Consider the following 19345-nt stretch of genomic DNA (forward strand, 5'->3'; position numbering starts at 1 on the left):
CCGCCTCCTTTTTATAGCTAATGTTCTCTTAAGAAAGAATTTGCAGTTCAAAATGGTTTATTCCATTCTGGTTGGACATCAAAAGTACTTAAATAAACATCGCTCTGTTTCGGTTGAACCCTCAAGAAAAAAGGGTTACTAATAGCTCGGGGAAAGGCTAAGGGAGGTGAGAAATGCTTGAAAGAAAAAGAGAGCGGGCAAGAAAAAGAGAGCAAAGACTCCCACCTACGAAGACCAATGGTACAGTCCGAACCTTCCCTTCCCCGTTCTTTTCACGGGCTGCTGAAATACGTCATCCGGTAGAACAGGAAAAGGGAGGGTGGAATTCCCGGCATGCCTCTTGGGTCCGTGCCCGGCCGATGGCTAAGATGGCGACTCCCATGCATCGTTTGATTGCTCGGAGACAAGCGTGAGTGTGTGTGGAGGGCAGAGAAGAGCTTGGAGAAGGAAGCTAACACCCCGGACTTCTCGAGAGAGAGGGGTGTTAAGCGACCTGGAGGCAGTCCTGCGGGCGAAGCGCGGGGAATCCAAACCATTTTGCTCCCCAGCTGTTAGGGGAGGACAGCAATAAGAGAGAAGAATTGGGAGGACCTTTTTAAAAGGGCGAGAAATAGTTGTATGTGTACAATTGGTCTTATAACGAGGCTGGATTCGCATGTACGAGTCGAGGGGGCAGGTGCTGAAGTACCTTAGAACCCCGCTGCTTCTGCAGGGGTCAGGAACTAGAGAGGTGCGAAGGATGTCCTAGCCCCCTTGATAGTAACCTCGGGAGGTTTTGGTCCTCTTTTGGTCCATTGTGTGTTGCGGCGTGTTTCTTTCAGCATCGCTTACTGTGGAAAAACCTGCAGAATAAGTGGTTTAATGGGTATCTGGACAGTTACGGTCGTAACTTCTTTATTTTGCTTTGCTTAGTGGCGTGCACCTGCAATAATTATCTCACGAAATGTTATTTGTTCAAACATTGTTAGAAATAAAATGTAATTGTTTCCTGTATATCATTGCTAAAATGTTACCTGCGATGTGATTCTACACTGTCTTAAATAGAATAGAATCAGTGGCCAAAGGTGAACAGTACTGAGCTGAGATACGGTTTGTTTGGTGTGTTTTAGTGTACAGTGTGAACCGATCAAACTATGGTTTTATAAATTAATGATTAAATACATGCCTACACTTTAAAGACTTCAGTAATGCTGTTTAGATATATTACATCAAATATAATGCATGTCTTCTAATTAGCTCTTAATTTCGTGTTAGACATTTTATAGTGAGCTTTCATTAATAGTGCTGGCACTCGGTATTTTCTCTCTGTAAATCTAATTATTTTGCAATGCTGCAATTAGTTAAGACGTTCTTAACTTCTTAGAATTAAATGAATATTATGAAAGAGTCCTAAATCTTCAACCCTGTCCCAATTATTATGTTTACAATATTTGAATATCTTCAGAAAACCTGGTAAATATACAGTCACAACAGTAAATATAAATACTATATAGTTTTATATGATACACTATGTAGTATTATATGGTATGAAAATGAATATATATATGTGTGTGTGTGTGTGTGTGTGTGTGTGTGTGTTGTATTTGTGCTGATAAATAAATATTTGGGCATACCAGGGGTTGTAACACACATACACACACACACACACATATACATACATATTTTCAGACTATGTCATCTAATCTCACAATTGTTGGTATTCTTGTTAGCAATAATCAGAATTTGAAACTATCAAGCAGACAATGGCAGCTGCTCCGGGACTGGATGACATTTATAGCTTTAAGGAAGCAATAAGCCATGGTTAAATGAGCCACATAAAATGGGAGCCCAGAAGTTGTTTGTCTTAATTTTCTAAAATTGATCATGTTCTGTAAACATTACTTAGATGTAAAATCAAGGTGATAAGAGAATAATATCACAGGATATTAATTTGCAGTAAGATTTATGTGTTCTTGAGTAGACTGTTTTATGTATACAAATTCTCTCTCTGACGCTTTGCTGCATTTCATTTGAACTGGTCTTCAGACAATCTGTTGCCATTTTCCACTACCTCATCAGGAGAAGCTTATTGCAAATATATGATGAAATTTCTGCGTAAATGTTTGGATGGCCCATTCAGATATTAACTAAGTTATAGCTATATTTTAATTCCTCAATCCACACTTTTCAATCTACAGTTTAATTGTTTAGGGCTTTCTGGCTCTCTTACAGCTGCTGAAGAATAATTTTCACCATCAGCTAGTTGAGTTGTAGAGTTATTTTTCAGACACCTAAAAAATCACCCTGTCAAGGGAGATAATCTGTTTAGTTCTATATACAATCTTATTCTAATCCAGTTAATTGGAAAGATATGAATCTAAGAAGTGAACAGCCCAGCCCACATGCTATATGTCTTTATAGGATTGAAAAAAGCTGCTAAATTGCTTTAATGAATGTAGTATTAAATATTGACAACAAAATATTTTATTTAAAAACCTAGAACGTTATTAAAGAACAAATTTTCCATAACCATATACCGAACAACAATGTTTAATATTATCAAATCAGTTCAGTTAGAAATAGAGTTTAAAGGATTTTAAGCATTCAGTCTTCATTTTTATCCTTTCCTACCGTAATCCTTTCAGCAAAATCCTATCTCTGTTCTGAAATTTCAGTCCTGATCCTTATATTATTTCAGTTCTATTTGTACTGTTTCAAGCAGCAAGTAATAATGGCCATTTCAGTTGCAGCAACTCTATACCTGAGTATGACTGCATAAAGAAGACAATACAGACACAAGAAAAATGATAATGTATTCATAAAATGATGAAATACATTTAGTAACAACCAATTTTTTTTGGTAGTATCATGATATAATTTAAGAAACGATAATAGTTTCCAATTGCAATCTTTTTTGCAGTCTCCCAAACTCTACTTTTGTATTATTTGGAATGGGAGTGGAGAGTGAGTGGGAAAAATAGGTTATTTAAGCCTTGCAAAACACATTAATTTTATCCCTGAAATTTGGTGTGGAGCTAGTTGGCCCCCTGCAGTGCATCCTGAATAAGCACAGGAGCTCTAATAGTACAAAATTTTCAGAATATAAACTCTTAACTTTTTTTTAACTTGCATCCTGATATCACATGAAAGTATCTAAGTGAAAAAGATTGTATCACAACACACCATAAATATTCCTCTAAATTATGGTGTTAATTCTGAAAGAAATAGCTAATATTGAGACTAAAAATGACTTTACGGACTAGAAAAAAAAGTCCTTAGATAAAAAATTCCAAGGAAGCAAACTTTGTATTTGAATCAGTACAATGCATACTTTTAAATGAATATTGAGTTACATTGAGTTGGTTTGTATTTTAAAAAATGATGAAATTCAAGTGTCTTAGGTCAAGTAATCTTTGTATCAATCATATAAATTCCAATTAGGTCAGTGATTCACAGCAATATTTTAGCAAAATTTGAATAGCAAAGTAACCAGTTACTTGTTGGTTTTATTGTGACTATTTATCTACCATACTAAGCCATGAGTTGTTCAATTTATAAATTGCTGCATTTGCAGAACTTCCTGAACCATTAACTGTGACTTATAAACTGCAGTGACTGAATTTGAATAGCATGCTGAACTCAAAGTAAATAAAGTATATTTAGCTTGTTTTTGTGAACCCAGCCATTGTGGGCTTAGTCTATCAGCTTTCTATACTTACCATATATTATTAATTAAATATGCTCTGAAGCTGGTTTTAAATGCTTTGAAACGAATTACTGATAGTCCTTAAAATTCAGAGACAGCCATAAGTGGTTTTTAAAAAATGAAATGAGTCAGCTATCATGATATTTAAGTATAAGGCATTTAATAATGACATCTTTTGAATTTGCTGTTTAAATAACGTAAAATGTTCCTTGTTTATGAACATGCATTTAAAAAGTGACAGGTCATAACAATCATCAACAGATTATAGGGGGGGAGCTGGTTTAGGTCAGTTGATTGGTGTTCTAGCCACAACAATTCCAATCAAATGTTGCGGCCATCAGCACAACACAGTGATAAGGATGAAGGAAAAGGTGCTGTAGAGTCTTGGCAAATGGTCTGGATATTCTGCTGGGTATGGCTGCAAGAGTTTGGGAGCAGCAGATTCTCTCTGATGATAAGAGCTGATTAGCAGTAGAAGCAGGAATTGAAGGCTGGTGAAGGGGTCAACCAGCCTGGGCCTTATGATTGCTAAACAGCTTCTGGTTTGGTATGTCAGCTATCTGGCCTTTGCCATGCAGGAGTTGGTTGTGGAAAATGGGACTCACTCAAGGAATGTATTTCTGGTGTGTTGTACCATTGCTGTGTTTCAGCCTCCTGCTCTCTACCACACTTCTTAATCATTGAATATTCAGAGGCCCAGGCTTTTGGATGCTGCTGCTAAATGCCAGATCAATCCATAATAAAACCTCCATCACTTGTGATAAGGATGAGAGGACTGCCTTAGAATGTATTATGATTGAAACTTGAAATGAGCATAGAAGAAGATCTGCCTCCCTGGGTCTCAGCTGTAATATCAAGTTAAAGCCAGGAGATGGAAGCAGGAACTAGCTTTGCTAATCTAGGACATTCTGGTGACATTCATAGGTGCTATCCCAAAAATGACTGGACATGAGCTTCTGTAAAGTCAGGCTCTAGGGATCATGTGAAATACAAATAAATAAAATTATTGCTAATAAAGTGCCATGCAGTTTCTGTCTTGGTGTTTGGAGGTTGCAGGGATCTGGAGGGGGAAAAATAGATTCAAATCTAACAAAACTTGAGTGGCTGTGGGTGCTAGGACCCCCTTATGCCCATGACCTATCATCCTTATTTCTGGATGGGCATATATTATAGACAGAATCAATGTGCTATTTGGGGGTCCTCCTAGACTCATGGCTTCTGTTTGAGGAACAAGTGGCAACTATGGCTAGGAATAGCTTTATGTTGCGTGCTGGTTATGCCCTGTCCTGGACGTCCACAGAACACACTGTTCATGGTAACTTGTTCTGTGGTTATCTTCCATTGGGGTACTGAAATGGACTCTACTACATTGGCTGATTTGAAGGATATCGGGCAACTAGTTGTTGCAAAATCTGATAGCCATAGATTGAATTCTGGCTACATCTGATATGCCCATGTTAACCTTCGTTACTCAAGCCATCCTGGCTCTCAATAGGCTTCCAGGTGCAATTTAAGTTGTGAGTTATACCTATAAATCCTTCAAGTTATGGGGACTGATTATTTGAGGGATTTATTTATTTATTTTATTTTATTTTTCAAAATTTATAGACCGCCCCCTGTCCCCGAAGGGACTCGGGGCGGTGTACAGGCATCTCATTAAAAACAGGTACAAAAGATAAATACCCTTAAATATATTCCCTTAAAAGCGAATTAAACCTAAATTCAACTGTACAGAATAATAAAAGTTAAAATCAACTAAAACGCATACCCCTAAAAATTTAACAATACAGACTTGAGGGACTAAAATTGGTATTAGGCCAGGCCAGCTAAATTGAACAGGTGGGTTTTAAGCTTCTTACGGAAGGAGCGGAGGTCGGTGGTAGTTCTGATATCCGGGGGGAGGTCATTCCAGAGGGTCGGGCCCATCACAGAGAAGGCCCTACTTCTGGGCGTCGCCCGCTGGCATTGCCTAGTGGACGGCACCCGGAGGAGTCCCTCCCTGTGAGAGCGAATCGGCCGAAGGGATGTGTGGGGCAGGATACGATCCCGCAAATAACTAGGTCCTGTGCCATGGAGCGCTTTAAAGATGATAACCAACACCTTGAAACGCACCCGGAAAGCCACAGGTAGCCAGTGCAGCCCGCGCAGCAGAGGTGTTACGTGGGAGTATCTAGTAGCTCCCACAATTGTCCGCGCGGCCGCATTCTGAACCAGCTGCAGCCTTCAGGTGCATCTCAAGGGGAGCCCCATGTAGAAAGGATCACCTTTCTTTAGTTATCTTTATCTATTCTATCCCATTGTATCTATCAGGAGGAGCATACTGAGGCTCTTTGATTAATGAAAATCATCTTGCAAGTCTCAGAAAACATGATTTTTCTATTGGAATGCCTGCCCTCTGAAACACCATCCAAGCCCGCGTTAGGTTATCCCCAACCTAGTTGGCTTTACAGAAAACTCTTAAAACTTGGCAATTTTCTCAGATATGAAGCTGATTGCTGATTTCTTTGGTTTTTAAATTATCAACCCAGGGTCATTTACAAGATAGATGGCAATATAAATTGATTAAATAAATGAAATTTATTGAACTGTGAGGATTTGAGTAATCATCAAGTTATAAATAATGCAACTAGAGCAGGAGTTAATTTAATACTGCAGCCTAGTTTCAAGCAAAGTAGGACCAACTTTTGTTCTATCTGACTTTTTAAATAAAAAACCACTAATTTCAATCACTTTTATGTATTTCCACAGGGAGGCAAATAAACAACATGTAAGGTGTCAGAAATGTTTGGAATTTGGACACTGGACATATGAATGTACAGGGAAAAGAAAATATCTCCATAGACCATCACGAACAGCAGAATTTAAAAAAGCACTTAAAGAAAAAGAGAACCAGCTACTACAACAAAGGTATGATTTACTATGTAAAAGATTACATGTCATTCATAGAAATACATATATCTATAATAAGGTGACCAGATGTCCCGCTTTTGGCGGGACGGTCCTGATTTTTAATAATTTATCCCGCGGCGTTTTAAAAAGTCCCGATATTTGGTAAGGTGCGCAGCCACGCGTGTGGCAAGAAAACACCGCACAGCAGTTTGCAACTGCTGCGCAGTGATTTCTACTGTCACAGGCTCCAGAAGCTGGGGAGGTCCTTTGCAGGCGGCTAGAACTGGCCGCCCGCAAAGGACCTCCCCAGACTTGTTTTGATGAGCGCGAGGCGACTGATGGTAGTTTGCGTCGGCCGCGCCCGCTCAAACTATTGTCAGTCGCCCCGTGTTCAGCAAAGCAGGCCTGGGGAGGTTTTTTGTGGGCAGCCAGTCCTAGCCGCTTACGCCTGGTGCTGCGGCTGAAGTGAACCCCCAAAGCCCCCGCCGTCACTAGAATAACTACTGCTGCTGCCTCCTCCTCCAACAGCACCACCACATTTGCTGCCTAGCGCTGCGGCTGAGGTGAAGCCGCCAAAGCTCCTGCTGGTGCCCCTGCCCATGGCAGCGGCGTCTCCCCCTCCGCTCAGAGCACCTGAGCTGGGCCCTGAGTTACCCCTGCCCCCTCCTCCTCCGCCGTGCTTTTGAGGAGCCATGAGGCCGCGGGAGCCAGTAGGAAGGCGGCAGAAGGGGTGGGAGCAGGAAAAAAAAAGCCTCATGGCTTCTCAAAAGCGAGGAGGAGGAGGAGGAGGGGGAGGAGGAGGAGGAGGCGGCGGCAGGGGTAACGCAGAGCCCAGCTCAGGTACTCCAAGTGGAGGGGGTGGCGCCGCCGCTGCTGACACAGGCGGACGCGCCAGCGGGAGCTTTGGCAGCTTCACCTCAGTCGCAGCGCCGGGCAGCAAATGTGGTGGTGCTGTTGGAGGAGGAGGAGGAGGCGGCAGCAGTTATTCTGCCCCCGGTGAAAAAAACCGAAGATGGAGCACATCCACGCAGATGATGTCGCCGCGACATGACTGGAGGAGGAATTCTGGGAGTTGAAGTCCAAAAGTCTTAAAGCTGTCAGGTTTGAAGCCCCCTGGGATTTTTTCCCTAAAGGGTTAGGGGTGCAAGGATATAGACAAAAATTTTAATCAAGAGCCCCCCCCCCGCCTCCCCCCCCCCCCGTCCCATCAATGGTGTCCCGCTTTACCAATATTAAAATCTGGTCACCTTAATCTATAAGGAAAAGCTCAACATTAAGAAAACTAAGATCATAGCATCCAGACCTCTCAATTCCTGGCAAATAAATGGGGAAGAAATGGAAGTAATGACAGATCTTATTTTCCTGGGCTCCAAGATCACCGCAAATGGAGACTGCAGCCAAGAAATTAAAGATGCTCGCTCCTTAGGAGGAAAGCTGTGGCAAATCTAGACAGCATACTAAAAACCAGAGACATCACCCTGTCAACAAAAGGGCATATAGTCAAGGCTATGGTTTTCCCAGTTGCAATGTATGGCTGTGAAAGTTGGACCATAAGAAAGGCTGAGCGGTAAAGAATTGAGGGCTTTGAACTATGGTGCTGGAGAAGACTCCTGCAAGTCCCTTGAACTGCAAGATAATCGAACCAGTCAGTCCTAGAGGAGATCAACCATGACTGCTTTTCAGAAAGCCAGATCCTGAAGATGAAACTCAAATACTTTGGCTACCTAATGAGAAGGAAGGACTCGCTGGAGAAGAGCCTCATGCTGGGAAAGATTGAGGGCAAAAGAAGAAGGGGACGACAGAGAATGAGGTGGCTGGATGGAGTCACTGAAGCAGTTGGCATGAGCTTAAATGGACTCCAGAGGATGGTAGAGGAAAGGAAGGCATGGAGGAATGTTGTCCATGGGGTTGCGATGAGTCAGACATGACTTTGCAACTAACAACAACAACAAGGAAAAGACCCTGTAAAGCTTCTAACAAGTTCTGTACTATGTAACTGGCCATTGGGGAGGAATGAATCAGAATGTCATGCATAACACTATAACCTAAATAATCCTGAAAGCTAAGCTATAGAGGGTTCATTTTAGCTTGAGAGAACCCTGGGTGAGATTATCAGAAGTTAAATGAACAGCCTTGTCAATAGAGGTATTGACAGTATTGACAAGGTCAATAAAACATTAATTCTCTCTCTGCTTCCAAAACAGAGATGAAATGTTGTACTGGCAAAAATGCTGCTTCTCTGTTTTAACATGTATCTGGCAGGGTTACATGAGGGGCTAGAAAATTTAGAAAACAGTGAAAGTGGGTAAGCTTCTTAACTTGTTAAGTCCCATAAGACAAGCAAACTCAGGAAACAAGGATCATTTGGATTTCTGAAAATATCTTTATTGCTTTCAGGGTAACTACAGAATCTTGAAAACCCACTAACAGTAAAGCAGTTTTTCAGATCAAGTCTAATTAAGCAAAGTTCTGCCTCCTCAGTGGAGGCAGAACATAACAGAAGGATTCTGATATTGAAATGGGGTGTTTACTGTGATACTGAAGCAGTCCATTTCAAATTTAAACAACCTAGGAGTTCATAAAGTCCTGTGATGAGGATAAAGAGTTAGTGCCTTAGGATCAAGTCTCATGTGAATAGGGCAAATCATAAAGAAGAATTGGAGGCAAACTTTTGTCCAGATGTAAAACCACTGGCTACGAGAAGCTTCTAGAACACAACAGGAGTGGGGGGGGGAGTGGAATTAAATTTGCTCATCTTCTTCCAGGCACAGCTAGTTATTCTGAAACCTGAATTGTCTCTGCCCTCTTAACACTTGGGGGGAAAGGGATTCTAGGATCCTACAGATGCAATCTTGACATTGAAATAGGTCCAGTAGTGGTCAGGTGCTCATCATTAGTAACATCTTACACAATGTAAATTATAATTTGACAGATGCTAATGATTACACAAGAAGAATGTGGGGAACATGCTGCCACGTTTTTGGAATGGGTTCTAGCAAGGCTGCAGTTTGAGAACAGAACTACCTGTTTTGAAATTGAAATGCTTCAAATTGGAAATGTTTGACACACCTCATGAAGACTGAAAATTGTGCATGAGAAAAGAGAATATTATTTCACTGCCTCTTTTCTTTAATTACAGGGAAACCATAAGTTCATAAGGATGTTTGTTTGGACATAAATTAGAATATGCCAAGCAAGCCTTTGTCAAGTTTATAAATCAGTATGTAAAACAATTAAGTGTGGGCTTTTTTAATATCTATCTGTCTATTATGAACAACAGAACTCTGGTAATTGTTATTTAAGTCAGCAGTAAATACCTTCCTCCAGTTCAGTTTTGAATAATTTTCTTTCACGAAACGATTATGTGATCCCTTTTTTTTCTTCCTTGTTTGTTATCTCTTATTCTGCTACTAGTTCAGTTCTCCCTTCACTCCATTTCAGTTTCTAACGTTATTTAGCATTATTAAATGGAGATGGAATGTTCTGTTTCCCTTCGGACTGTGCCAAATTCCAGGGAGGCAGTTTGGACCATGCTATTCTGGGTGGAGATTCAGCCTTTTCCAGAATTAAATTCTTTGAATCAACAGTAGTCCAATGTGTTCTGGACACAGCATTCCAGATGAAACAGTCAAATAGTCCCTGAAATGATATATCTAGGAGTTCAGATGATCCAAAGAGAAATGCAGTTTTCTAGAATTCTCTGAAATGGTCCCTTTCGGTCTCAATGAACCTTGCACACCCTAAGGATATTAAAATCATAATTCAATGAGATGTTATTCAAAGTGGACATATTATAAATGTGATATTTTTTGCTACCATGATTTTTATTTTTATTTTAAATAAGAGACTAATTTTTACTAACACTTGCATTTTGGTGATATTATAACTTCCCCCTATATAATGCACCTTAAGAGAACATTGCTGGACATTTCAGTCCAGCAAATAAGTCATGGTTGTTGCTCTTTTTTAAAAATATGTTGAAGGGAATAATAGCTATTCTAGACTAACCAAGTCTGTATTCCTATTTATATGGCTAAGATGTTTTCTTCAAAATTTGAAAAATGTATTGGCCATTTAAATACCATAATTTATAGTTTATTCTGCATTCTGTTATTTTGTTGCTGCTAAAAATGTTTTAAATATTATCCTTTAATCTTAACTATTTCTTTTCTATAATCTTAGTTTAAACCTATCTGCCTACTACATGCATAAAGGTCAAAACCTATACATTCTCAACTCTTAACAAATTAGTAGGCAAATAGGTTTAAACTAAGATTATAGAAAAGAATTAGTTAAGATTAAAGGATAATTCTTAAAACATCTTCCTTTTTTAAAAAAGTTCAGTATACCTGCTTTATGGTATCTGAAAGATTACTCCAGTACAGCTAATACTCTTTTAAATTGGATTTAGTAAAAAAAAAACCAAAATATTTTGTTCATAAAGAAACAATATTTATATGCTATTTGATTATGAAATTTTGTGGATGATTTATCAATAACATTTATTTAAATAGTTTAAATATGCAGTTCTATTTATTTAGTACTTTTTATTGTTTTGTTTATTTTTTGTATCTTAGATTTCCACCTTTGCCTTTATGTTTTCTCATTTGTTAAGAAACTGATTTTGATCTTAGTGCAGGTTTTCTGATTGAACTCTTAAAAAAAAAGACATGTTAATTGAAGTAATTTCTTCCTTCCACCTGATCCCCTTCCCTCCCAATCAGCTCTGCCGAATGTACTACAGACAGGAAGAACAAGAAAAAAAGGTATGTGAGGAAATATTTTTTAAAAATTAAATAGATTTCATCGCATTAATAGTTTCATAGTATTATTATCTTAAACTTGGACTCATACTGACATGCCCTCCACTTCCGATCCTTTCTTAACTTGAAAGAAGATATTCTTTTTAATATGATTATTCATTTTTGATTTATATCCTTTCTTTCTGTTCTTAAAGAACTCAAGGAAACTAACAATAATAAAAATGCCAATACAGAAATATAATAAAATGGTTTACATGTCAAAACTTTTCCACATTGAAAAAGACTGGCTAAAAAAAGAACATGAGAATAACTTGATAAATCAGGCCTAAGCCCACACTAGCCCTGCATTCTGTTTCTCACACTGCAAATATTTCTGAGGTGCTCATAAACAGTGGTTGGAGACCGTATCTTTCCTGTCATTGTTGCTCTGTAACTGGTATTTGGAGGCACCCTTCCAACCCAAGAGAAACATTTGAGTCTTCAAGATTTAAGCTCTCAATCTTGATCGACTACATACTCATTTAATCCTCTTTTAAAGATATATATCTAGGTCGTCACCACATTTGGTAACGAATTTCACATGCTAGTTACATGCTCGGTGAAGATTTTTTTTTAATGATTCTGAATTTCCTTTCAGCCATTTTCACTGGATGAAAATCTGATTCTATACTTCCGCGAAGGAAATGTACCTCAAGAATGTTTCCCTCCCCCGTCCCCAATTGTCAGGCTTTATTCAGGCTCCCTGCGATTCTTGGCTCTTTGAATTTCGTGGCCCCCTTTTTTCAGAAATTGGTCTACTTAGTACACACAACTCAGCTTGATTAATCTTTTTTTTTACACCAGACAAGCATGAAGCCACATATACTAGAAAATGTGTCCCCTGCACTATACATAAATCAAAGCCCTTCTGTTTATGTTTCCAAGCCAGTAAATACCTGGATATTCTAATGTAGACCTTGAAAGGCACCTGATTTGTGTTGACATAACAGTGCTCCCTAGCCTGGTTCTACTGGTTTCCAGCTCAACAATTTTCATTCCTTGCATTACTTTTTCTTAATGTCTCCTAGTTATATTAGTGACTGCTATATTTGTCTCAGCTACTGTGTATTCTAAGGTTTGTAGTTGTGATTGTACTTCTTTTACCTTTATTTTAAATATTGTTAGCTGCCTTAGAGGCATTTGGTGTGATTTCTTGTTGAGACTGAATAAATAAAATGTGAAGAGGGAAAACTTTTGAGTTCGTAAAATATTTTTGTCTTCAGTATCTGCAGTAGTTTTCCATCTCGATGATATTCCCTCGCCCCTCCATGTAACTGGCATACTGTTTACAGTATTATGGGTGTGGATATACTATAGATTTTTATAGGGCCATTATAATGATGACAATTTTATTTTTTGTCTCTTTCCTAGCATGGATTTTCAAAGCTGCTGCACAATGACTCAGTACTTTCTCCGGCCTATCTCTGGGGGACCCCCCCTCCCCAAGAGCCCAAGACCTTTCCTGGGTATTTAAAGCAAAAAATAAAACAAAACCCCCACAGATCAAACTCCATTTCTGATGCAGTACATTCTGTAGCTTGAGAAAAATATAGAAAGCCATTCTGTTTGGTGGCGAAACTGACCTTAAAATGTGAGAGCTTCTTTAAGAGGGCCTTACCTGCCGGACAAGCTCTATTGAGTTAAACCCAGTGGTGTAATGAAGTCAGCTTGCGAGAGCCAATTGTTAAATGTTCTGGAATGTTGTGAGCCAGTTCAGACCAGAGCAGAGCTGAACTGCAACAGTTGACATGCCTGTCACCTATTTGGCAGTGCAGCAATATAAATGGAACTGGCATAGCCAGTTGTTATACATTTATCAGCACACCCTTGCATAAAGGGTTGTGAGATAGCAAGGTTCTAAGCCGTTTAGGGTCTTAAGCACTGAACCTTAAACTTTGCCTGGAACACCTTACAATCAATTCAAATAATTGAACATGGATGCCTTCTTACATAATGCACCGTAGAAACCTTGGTGCAGAAAACCAGACTTTACTTAAATATCTGAAAACACTTCCTGCCTTTATTATCAGAAAGAAGGAGGCAGAGGAAGACACATGAACTGTAAATCATTGACACAGTAGGAAATGATGTTCTAATAATTTTTTTAATGGTATCTATGGCTTGAATCAATTAAATGGGTTAATTTAAAAAAAACAAAGCTTTTTTGTGATGTTTGTTGTTCTTTTATGATTATTGATGACTACATGGTAAGTCTGTGCAAATCATTCGATACGGGTCCCTTTCCATCGTGCTCCTCCCCCAGGCAAGGATTTGCTTTTTGACATGTCAGTCACAGGAGAACCTTGAAGCGGTTAACAGACTATTCTGCTTTGAGAGGCTGTATGCTGAGGCAAAATCTCACAGAATGGTTTGCATAGGCTTACTGCAAGGGAAAGTGAAATGTCAGCCCTTGAGTGAATGTCAGAATATTTGGGGAGAAGATGCAAGCTGTTGCCTAATACTTGGTTGTGCTTTCCCTACTAAAAATCTAAAATCTTTTAGGAAAATTGCTAAATAATTCTGCTGGTCTTTTTTAAAACTTCTGCCCAGGTCTAAAAGTGTGACAAGTTCCAGCAGCAGCAGCAGCAGCGTCACCTCAGCTAGTGAGTCTTCATCAGAGAGTGATGACTCCTCCTCCTCCTCCTCTTCAGATGACAGCGATAGCGATGAAAGCACATCCAGTTCTTCATCTTCTCCATCGTCCAGTAGTTCTTCTAGTTCTTCTGACTTTGAAACTGAGTCAAGTTCTTCCAGCAGCAGCAGCAGCACAGACAGCAGCACAGATGACGAACCACCAAAGAAAAAGAAGAAGAACAATTTAGTGCGATGCTAGGACTATGGTGGCATTAGACAATAACTCACATCGGAAATGCATAATGGCCAAACTAAAACTAACCGGTTGTCTGTTTTTACAGTTGTAAAACGGTATGTGTTTTTACATAGTAGTTGATAGGCCATAAGCTGTTAAATGGCAAGTAATACTTACTGAAAGAGTATTTTTGTGGATTACTGTTTAATAGGGAATGCTACCTTTTTTCTTAATTTTTAAAGAAATCTAATATTTATATGAATTAAGGTCCAGTCATCCTGATGTTTACATGCCGGAAAGCAGAATATATTTTCTGAATCATCCTGTGTTATAGTCATACAGCAATCTTGTGTTTACATCAGTTTTATAGTCTAAGTAAGATGGAAAGAGAATATGAAGTTTGATTTCAGATGGCTAAGATACCCAAAGCCATATTTAATGTCTCTCCTCAGTTACAGAGAAAACAACATTGCATTTTGTACAGGAAAAGCAAGCTTGTTTGAAAAAGTAAAAAAAATAAAATAGTTCAATATTGTAGTCAATTAATAGTTTAGTATCAAATTTACATCGATTGGATTCTTTTGTGATCAGTATCCTATATACTGATCTTATTACCATCTCAGTCCAGTAGGATTGTTGAGCCTATTGAAACCAGACTCTCTGTCTCAATTGCCCTTCTAGACTTGCAAAAATGATGCTAGGAAGAGATCTTCACATTGTGCTGAGGAGTATGTATCGTAGTACAATTAAGCTCATTCTCTCTAAAGTCTTGTAGCAAGCACTCCTGTAACATTAGGTTTTGATTGACTGCCATGTACAATTTCCTTTTGCTCTTTCGTTAGAATAATTGTTGGCTAGTTCCTTCTACTTACACAGTACACAAATTTGTGGAAGAGGATATGATAGCGGGGGAAGAGAAAGGTAAGATCTATTCCCTCATTCACTCTTCCAGGCAAAGAAAACTTCATTACAATATTGTGTTTCCAATAGAAATAGATATTAATACTATAAGCAAGGTGTCCAAAAGGAATAAAAATAGTTTATGCTATAGTTTCAAAATTAAAAATTATTTCCAGTTTAGAGGAGGTTAGAGAAAGAAAGAGTTTGGGGTACTTCCTGATTCCTAGTCTTATAATTTAGTTTCATATTTTTCTTCCTTTCAGAGAAAGGGATGTGTTTACATTTACTCTCGTGTAAAGCATTTGCTTGGCAACTGGTCAATGGATAAACATTTCAGCCCAGAAATCCTCCTCCGTGCTATATTTTACATTTGGCAAAAGTCTAAAATATTGCCACCTAACCATAGGTTAGCAGTGTTTCTATTCTTTTAAGCCTCTGTTTTTAACTTTTGCCATTTATTAATTCTCTTCCCGTCCCCCGTCCCCCCAAAAGAAATCCTTGAGGAGTTATGGTTGTAATTTAGTGGAATGTAAGTCATTGATAACCAGAGTGAACACTTTTCCAGATCATTTTAAGTTGTCTTTTTAAATGCCTAATCCCTGTTTATGATGACATGTAATGATTTCAGAATAAATTCTTAGTGTTATATTACAGAGCATTCTTAAAAAAGAGCATACTTCTGTTTGTTACAGATTGGAAAGGGAACACATTGAACACTGAAAAGCAGAGTAAAGAAATATAAAAAAGTAGCATTTTCTAAAATAGAAGGTTATAACATTTAACTCAAAAATCAATTAATAATCCTGGGCATTCCCTTGCAAAAAACATGTAAGCCAGAGATGAGAAACTTATTTCATTCAAGGCAACACTGATTTCAGTTGACGATGCTGCAACCGAAAGGGGATAGGACCATTTCACTTCAAGTTTGCTGCTTCCAAATTACTTCTCTGGAGGCAGATCAACACATCCTTTCCCCGCTGTAGTAATTAAGCTTTTAAACTGACTTTGTTAATATCAAAACTGTTTTTAAATTGTGCACATTTTAGGTTAGCCTTATTTCTGATCAGCGCTTGACAGAGGTGGATGTTTTTTCTCTGCTTCTTCCAGCCCTCTAGAAGGAGGGAGATCTTGGATAGAACCTGAAGGCCTTGTGGGACACCCTCATCCCTCTGAATATGGCTTGGATAGAGGTTCTCTATGTTCAAATTTAAACGCAGGATGAATATCAAATTGCTCCTTAAATCAGAGGAAAATCTTGAGGGAGCAGCCTGTTGTATGAGAACCTATGGCAGCAACAGTACTATTATTATTATTATTTTTAGCGACACTTGTTTCTGCACTTTTGTTATTCTTTAAATAGTGGCTTAACATTTGTTGTATCAGCGATTTTTCTTCTCATCCAAATCTAAGTGGTTTAGTGTACCCAATGGCCTCATCTTATCTACAAGGCTAGGATACTCCTTTTTACATAATTTGGAACAGAACCGTGATCCTCTGTCCACTGAAAGAGAAACAGCACTATCCAGTACTAACAAAGACCACCTTCAGTTTTGTGATAAAAATCCTTGCAGGCAGCTACATACATGTCTCTCTCTCTCCCCACCATGCATCAGAATCTTTGAAACAAGGCCAAATGCTTTGATCTTTTTAATCAGACCTGTTCAAGCTTAAAGACTTCCCTTTAAGCTGTTTTTGCACTGTGCATGGAGAGTAGTCTTCAGTGCTGCAACTGAAACGTTTCATCTTTGTGCCTTTCCCTAATATTAAATATGCCCTGAAAGCATTGTAAAATGGAAGAGTTTGAGGTGTTTGCTTTGTTGTCTGCACACTATTTTGGGCACCTAGAAAAAAATATTATACAAATACTTACAATGAGAAAAATATTTATTTTCAGTGGAGCTGGATAAAAAAAAGATGTCTTTAAATATTCCTCCTTTTGATATTTTTGCATAAAAACTATTAGCCTATAACATGCATTTGATTAATCTGGTCATATTCTAATTTAGTGTCACTTATTTTAAAATGTTTATTTTTTGCAAAGCACAAGTTATATATAGTGAATTTGAATGGAAAATGCATATTATGAAAGATTGCAGTGCATTTCTTGTAGGTTACAGAAAAGAAATAACAGGTTATTGTGATGAATTATAGCTGTAGTCATTAATTGATACAGTTTCTTTTTAATTTCTTTTTTGATGGGAGTCTTTTTATGAGGAATATGTGGGAGGGGACATCTTAAATATACTAGTCTAGTTAAAGTATGAATCAATGATTGAACTATTTTTTATATTTTTATGAAAATGTGTGTAGAATGACTTTTGAATACAAATGTTCTATTTAAATGTTTATGTAAGTTGTGCATTTTAGTCTGTAACCATTTCTATGTTTTGCAAAATTTAGACACTATAATTCTAAAATTACCAGAAAATTATTTGAATCATGCTATAGAATGTATAATTTAAGAAATTAATAAATTATTAAATGCAAATTAAGAATTTAATTTTTTTATTTTTACAGATTGTAAATTTAGTATGAATACTGTAGATTCTTTTCATGATGACTACTAACTACCATCAAAGATAATGAAAGAACTGTCATTAAGCAATTAAGCAGAATGGGAAGAACAAATACAGAGATATAAGGCCACAAAGAAAAGGCAGTACAATAATACAATACAATACAATAGTAAAGTTGGAAGGGACCTTGGAGGTCTTCTAGTCCAACCCCCTGCCTAAGCAGGAAACCCTATACCGTTTCAGACAGATGGCTATCCAACATCTTCTTAAAGACTTCCAGTGTTGGGGCATTCACAACTTCTGGGGCAAGCTGTTCCACTGATTAATTGTTCTAACTGTCAGGAAGTTTCTCCTCAGTTCTAAGTTGCTTCTCTCCTTGATTAGTTTCCACCCATTGCTTCTTGTTCTACCCTCAGGTGCCTTGGAGAATAGTTTGACTCCCTCTTCTTTGTGGCAACCCCTGTGATATTGGAACACTGCTATCATGTCTCCCCTAGTTCTTCTTTCTCTTAAGCTAAACATACCCAGTTCCTGCAACCGTTCTTCATATGTTTTAGTCTTCAGTCCCCTAATCATCTTTGTTGCTCTTCTCTGCACTCTTTCTAGAGTCTCCACATCTTTTCTACATTGTGGCGACCAGAACTGAATGCAGTATTCCAAGTGTGGCCTTACCAAGGCATTATAAAGTGGTATTAGCACTTCACGTGATCTTGATTCTATCCCTCTGTTGATGCAGCCTAGAACTGTGTTGGCTTTTTTGGCAGCTGCTGCACACTGCTGGCTCATATTTAAATGGTTGTCCACTAGGATTCCAAGATCCCTTTCACAGTTACTACTACTGAGCAAGGTACCATCTATACTGTACCTGTGCATTCCGTTTTTGTTGCCTAAATGTAGAAGTAAAAGTGATAATGACTCCTACAAATATATAACAAGATTGCATGGCCCAGATATTGGAAAACATGGGTGATACCTAAACAAAGAAGAGAGTTGCAGGACAAAGCAAATTATCACACTTTTGCACAAATTGCAATTGCAAATGAAATTTTGCTTTACATGAAAGAATAAAGTCATACATGAAAAGGGAAATGCCAAATGAGCAGACACATTTCAGAAAAGGCAGAGGACCTAAGATAAGATAGATAATGTTAATCAGATAAAGAGAAACAGCACTCTTCCCCCCACAAGAATGAGGTTTGTTTTTGCTTGATCAGCAGAGTCTTTTTGTAGATCATGCCAAAATGTGCAATATAATAAGGCTACCAAAGGTTGCTAAAATATCTGATCATTCTTCTGAAAAATCTTTTATAAGAACATATTGTAGGAACTGAGCTTGGAGATGTAGAATGGTTCAGAGTGAGACAAGGATGTATAAGATTCCCAATTTTTTGTGTATAGTCATAAAAGTGATGAAGTTGGAAGAGATGACAACAAAAGTAAAAAACAGGAAGCTATAATACTTAACAATTTGAGATACACACCATTTTGTTTATTGAAAATGTAGAGTTAGTGGGCGAGGGGGAGTGATTCAAAGAAAGATGCAAAATATGCTCATTACCACATTTATGTATTTAACCATATTTAAGAACTGCCCATCCCACTCATGTATTCAAGATCTTGGGGTGCTATGTTGCTTTTGATACTCTTGCCAAAAACAGCAAGTGCTTGCAACACTCCCGCCTCATCATGAAAGCAAAAATGGATTACTCTTATGTTGAAACACATACGACAAATAGAGTGTCAG

General features: G+C 38.2%; 1 protein-coding gene across 1 annotated transcript; it reads left to right on the plus strand.

Moving 5' to 3' along the window:
- The first annotated feature begins 268 nt into the window (after window positions 1-268).
- ZCCHC10 (zinc finger CCHC-type containing 10) lies at window positions 269-17573 on the plus strand. Its single transcript, XM_081934460.1, has 4 exons — window positions 269-409; window positions 6434-6592; window positions 11299-11340; window positions 13927-17573. Exons 1-4 carry the CDS (start codon window positions 360-362, stop codon window positions 14207-14209), a joined length of 534 nt encoding a protein of 177 aa, XP_081790586.1. The 5' UTR covers window positions 269-359; the 3' UTR covers window positions 14210-17573.
- The last annotated feature ends 1772 nt before the right edge of the window (window positions 17574-19345 follow it).

This window comes from Natrix helvetica (genome assembly GCF_964273705.1).
Source record: "Natrix helvetica genome assembly, chromosome: 1".
Classification (NCBI taxonomy): domain Eukaryota; kingdom Metazoa; phylum Chordata; class Lepidosauria; order Squamata; family Natricidae; genus Natrix; species Natrix helvetica.

Bases quoted from the DNA above. Each gene is read 5' to 3' on its own strand.
- ZCCHC10 (XM_081934460.1), top strand. From the start codon at position 360: ATGGCTAAGATGGCGACTCCCATGCATCGTTTGATTGCTCGGAGACAA. The intron at 410-6,433 runs GTGAGTGTGTGT...GTATTTCCACAG, and splicing joins TTGATTGCTCGGAGACAAGC to GGAGGCAAATAAACAACATG. The intron at 11,341-13,926 runs GTATGTGAGGAA...ACTTCTGCCCAG, and splicing joins AGGAAGAACAAGAAAAAAAG to GTCTAAAAGTGTGACAAGTT.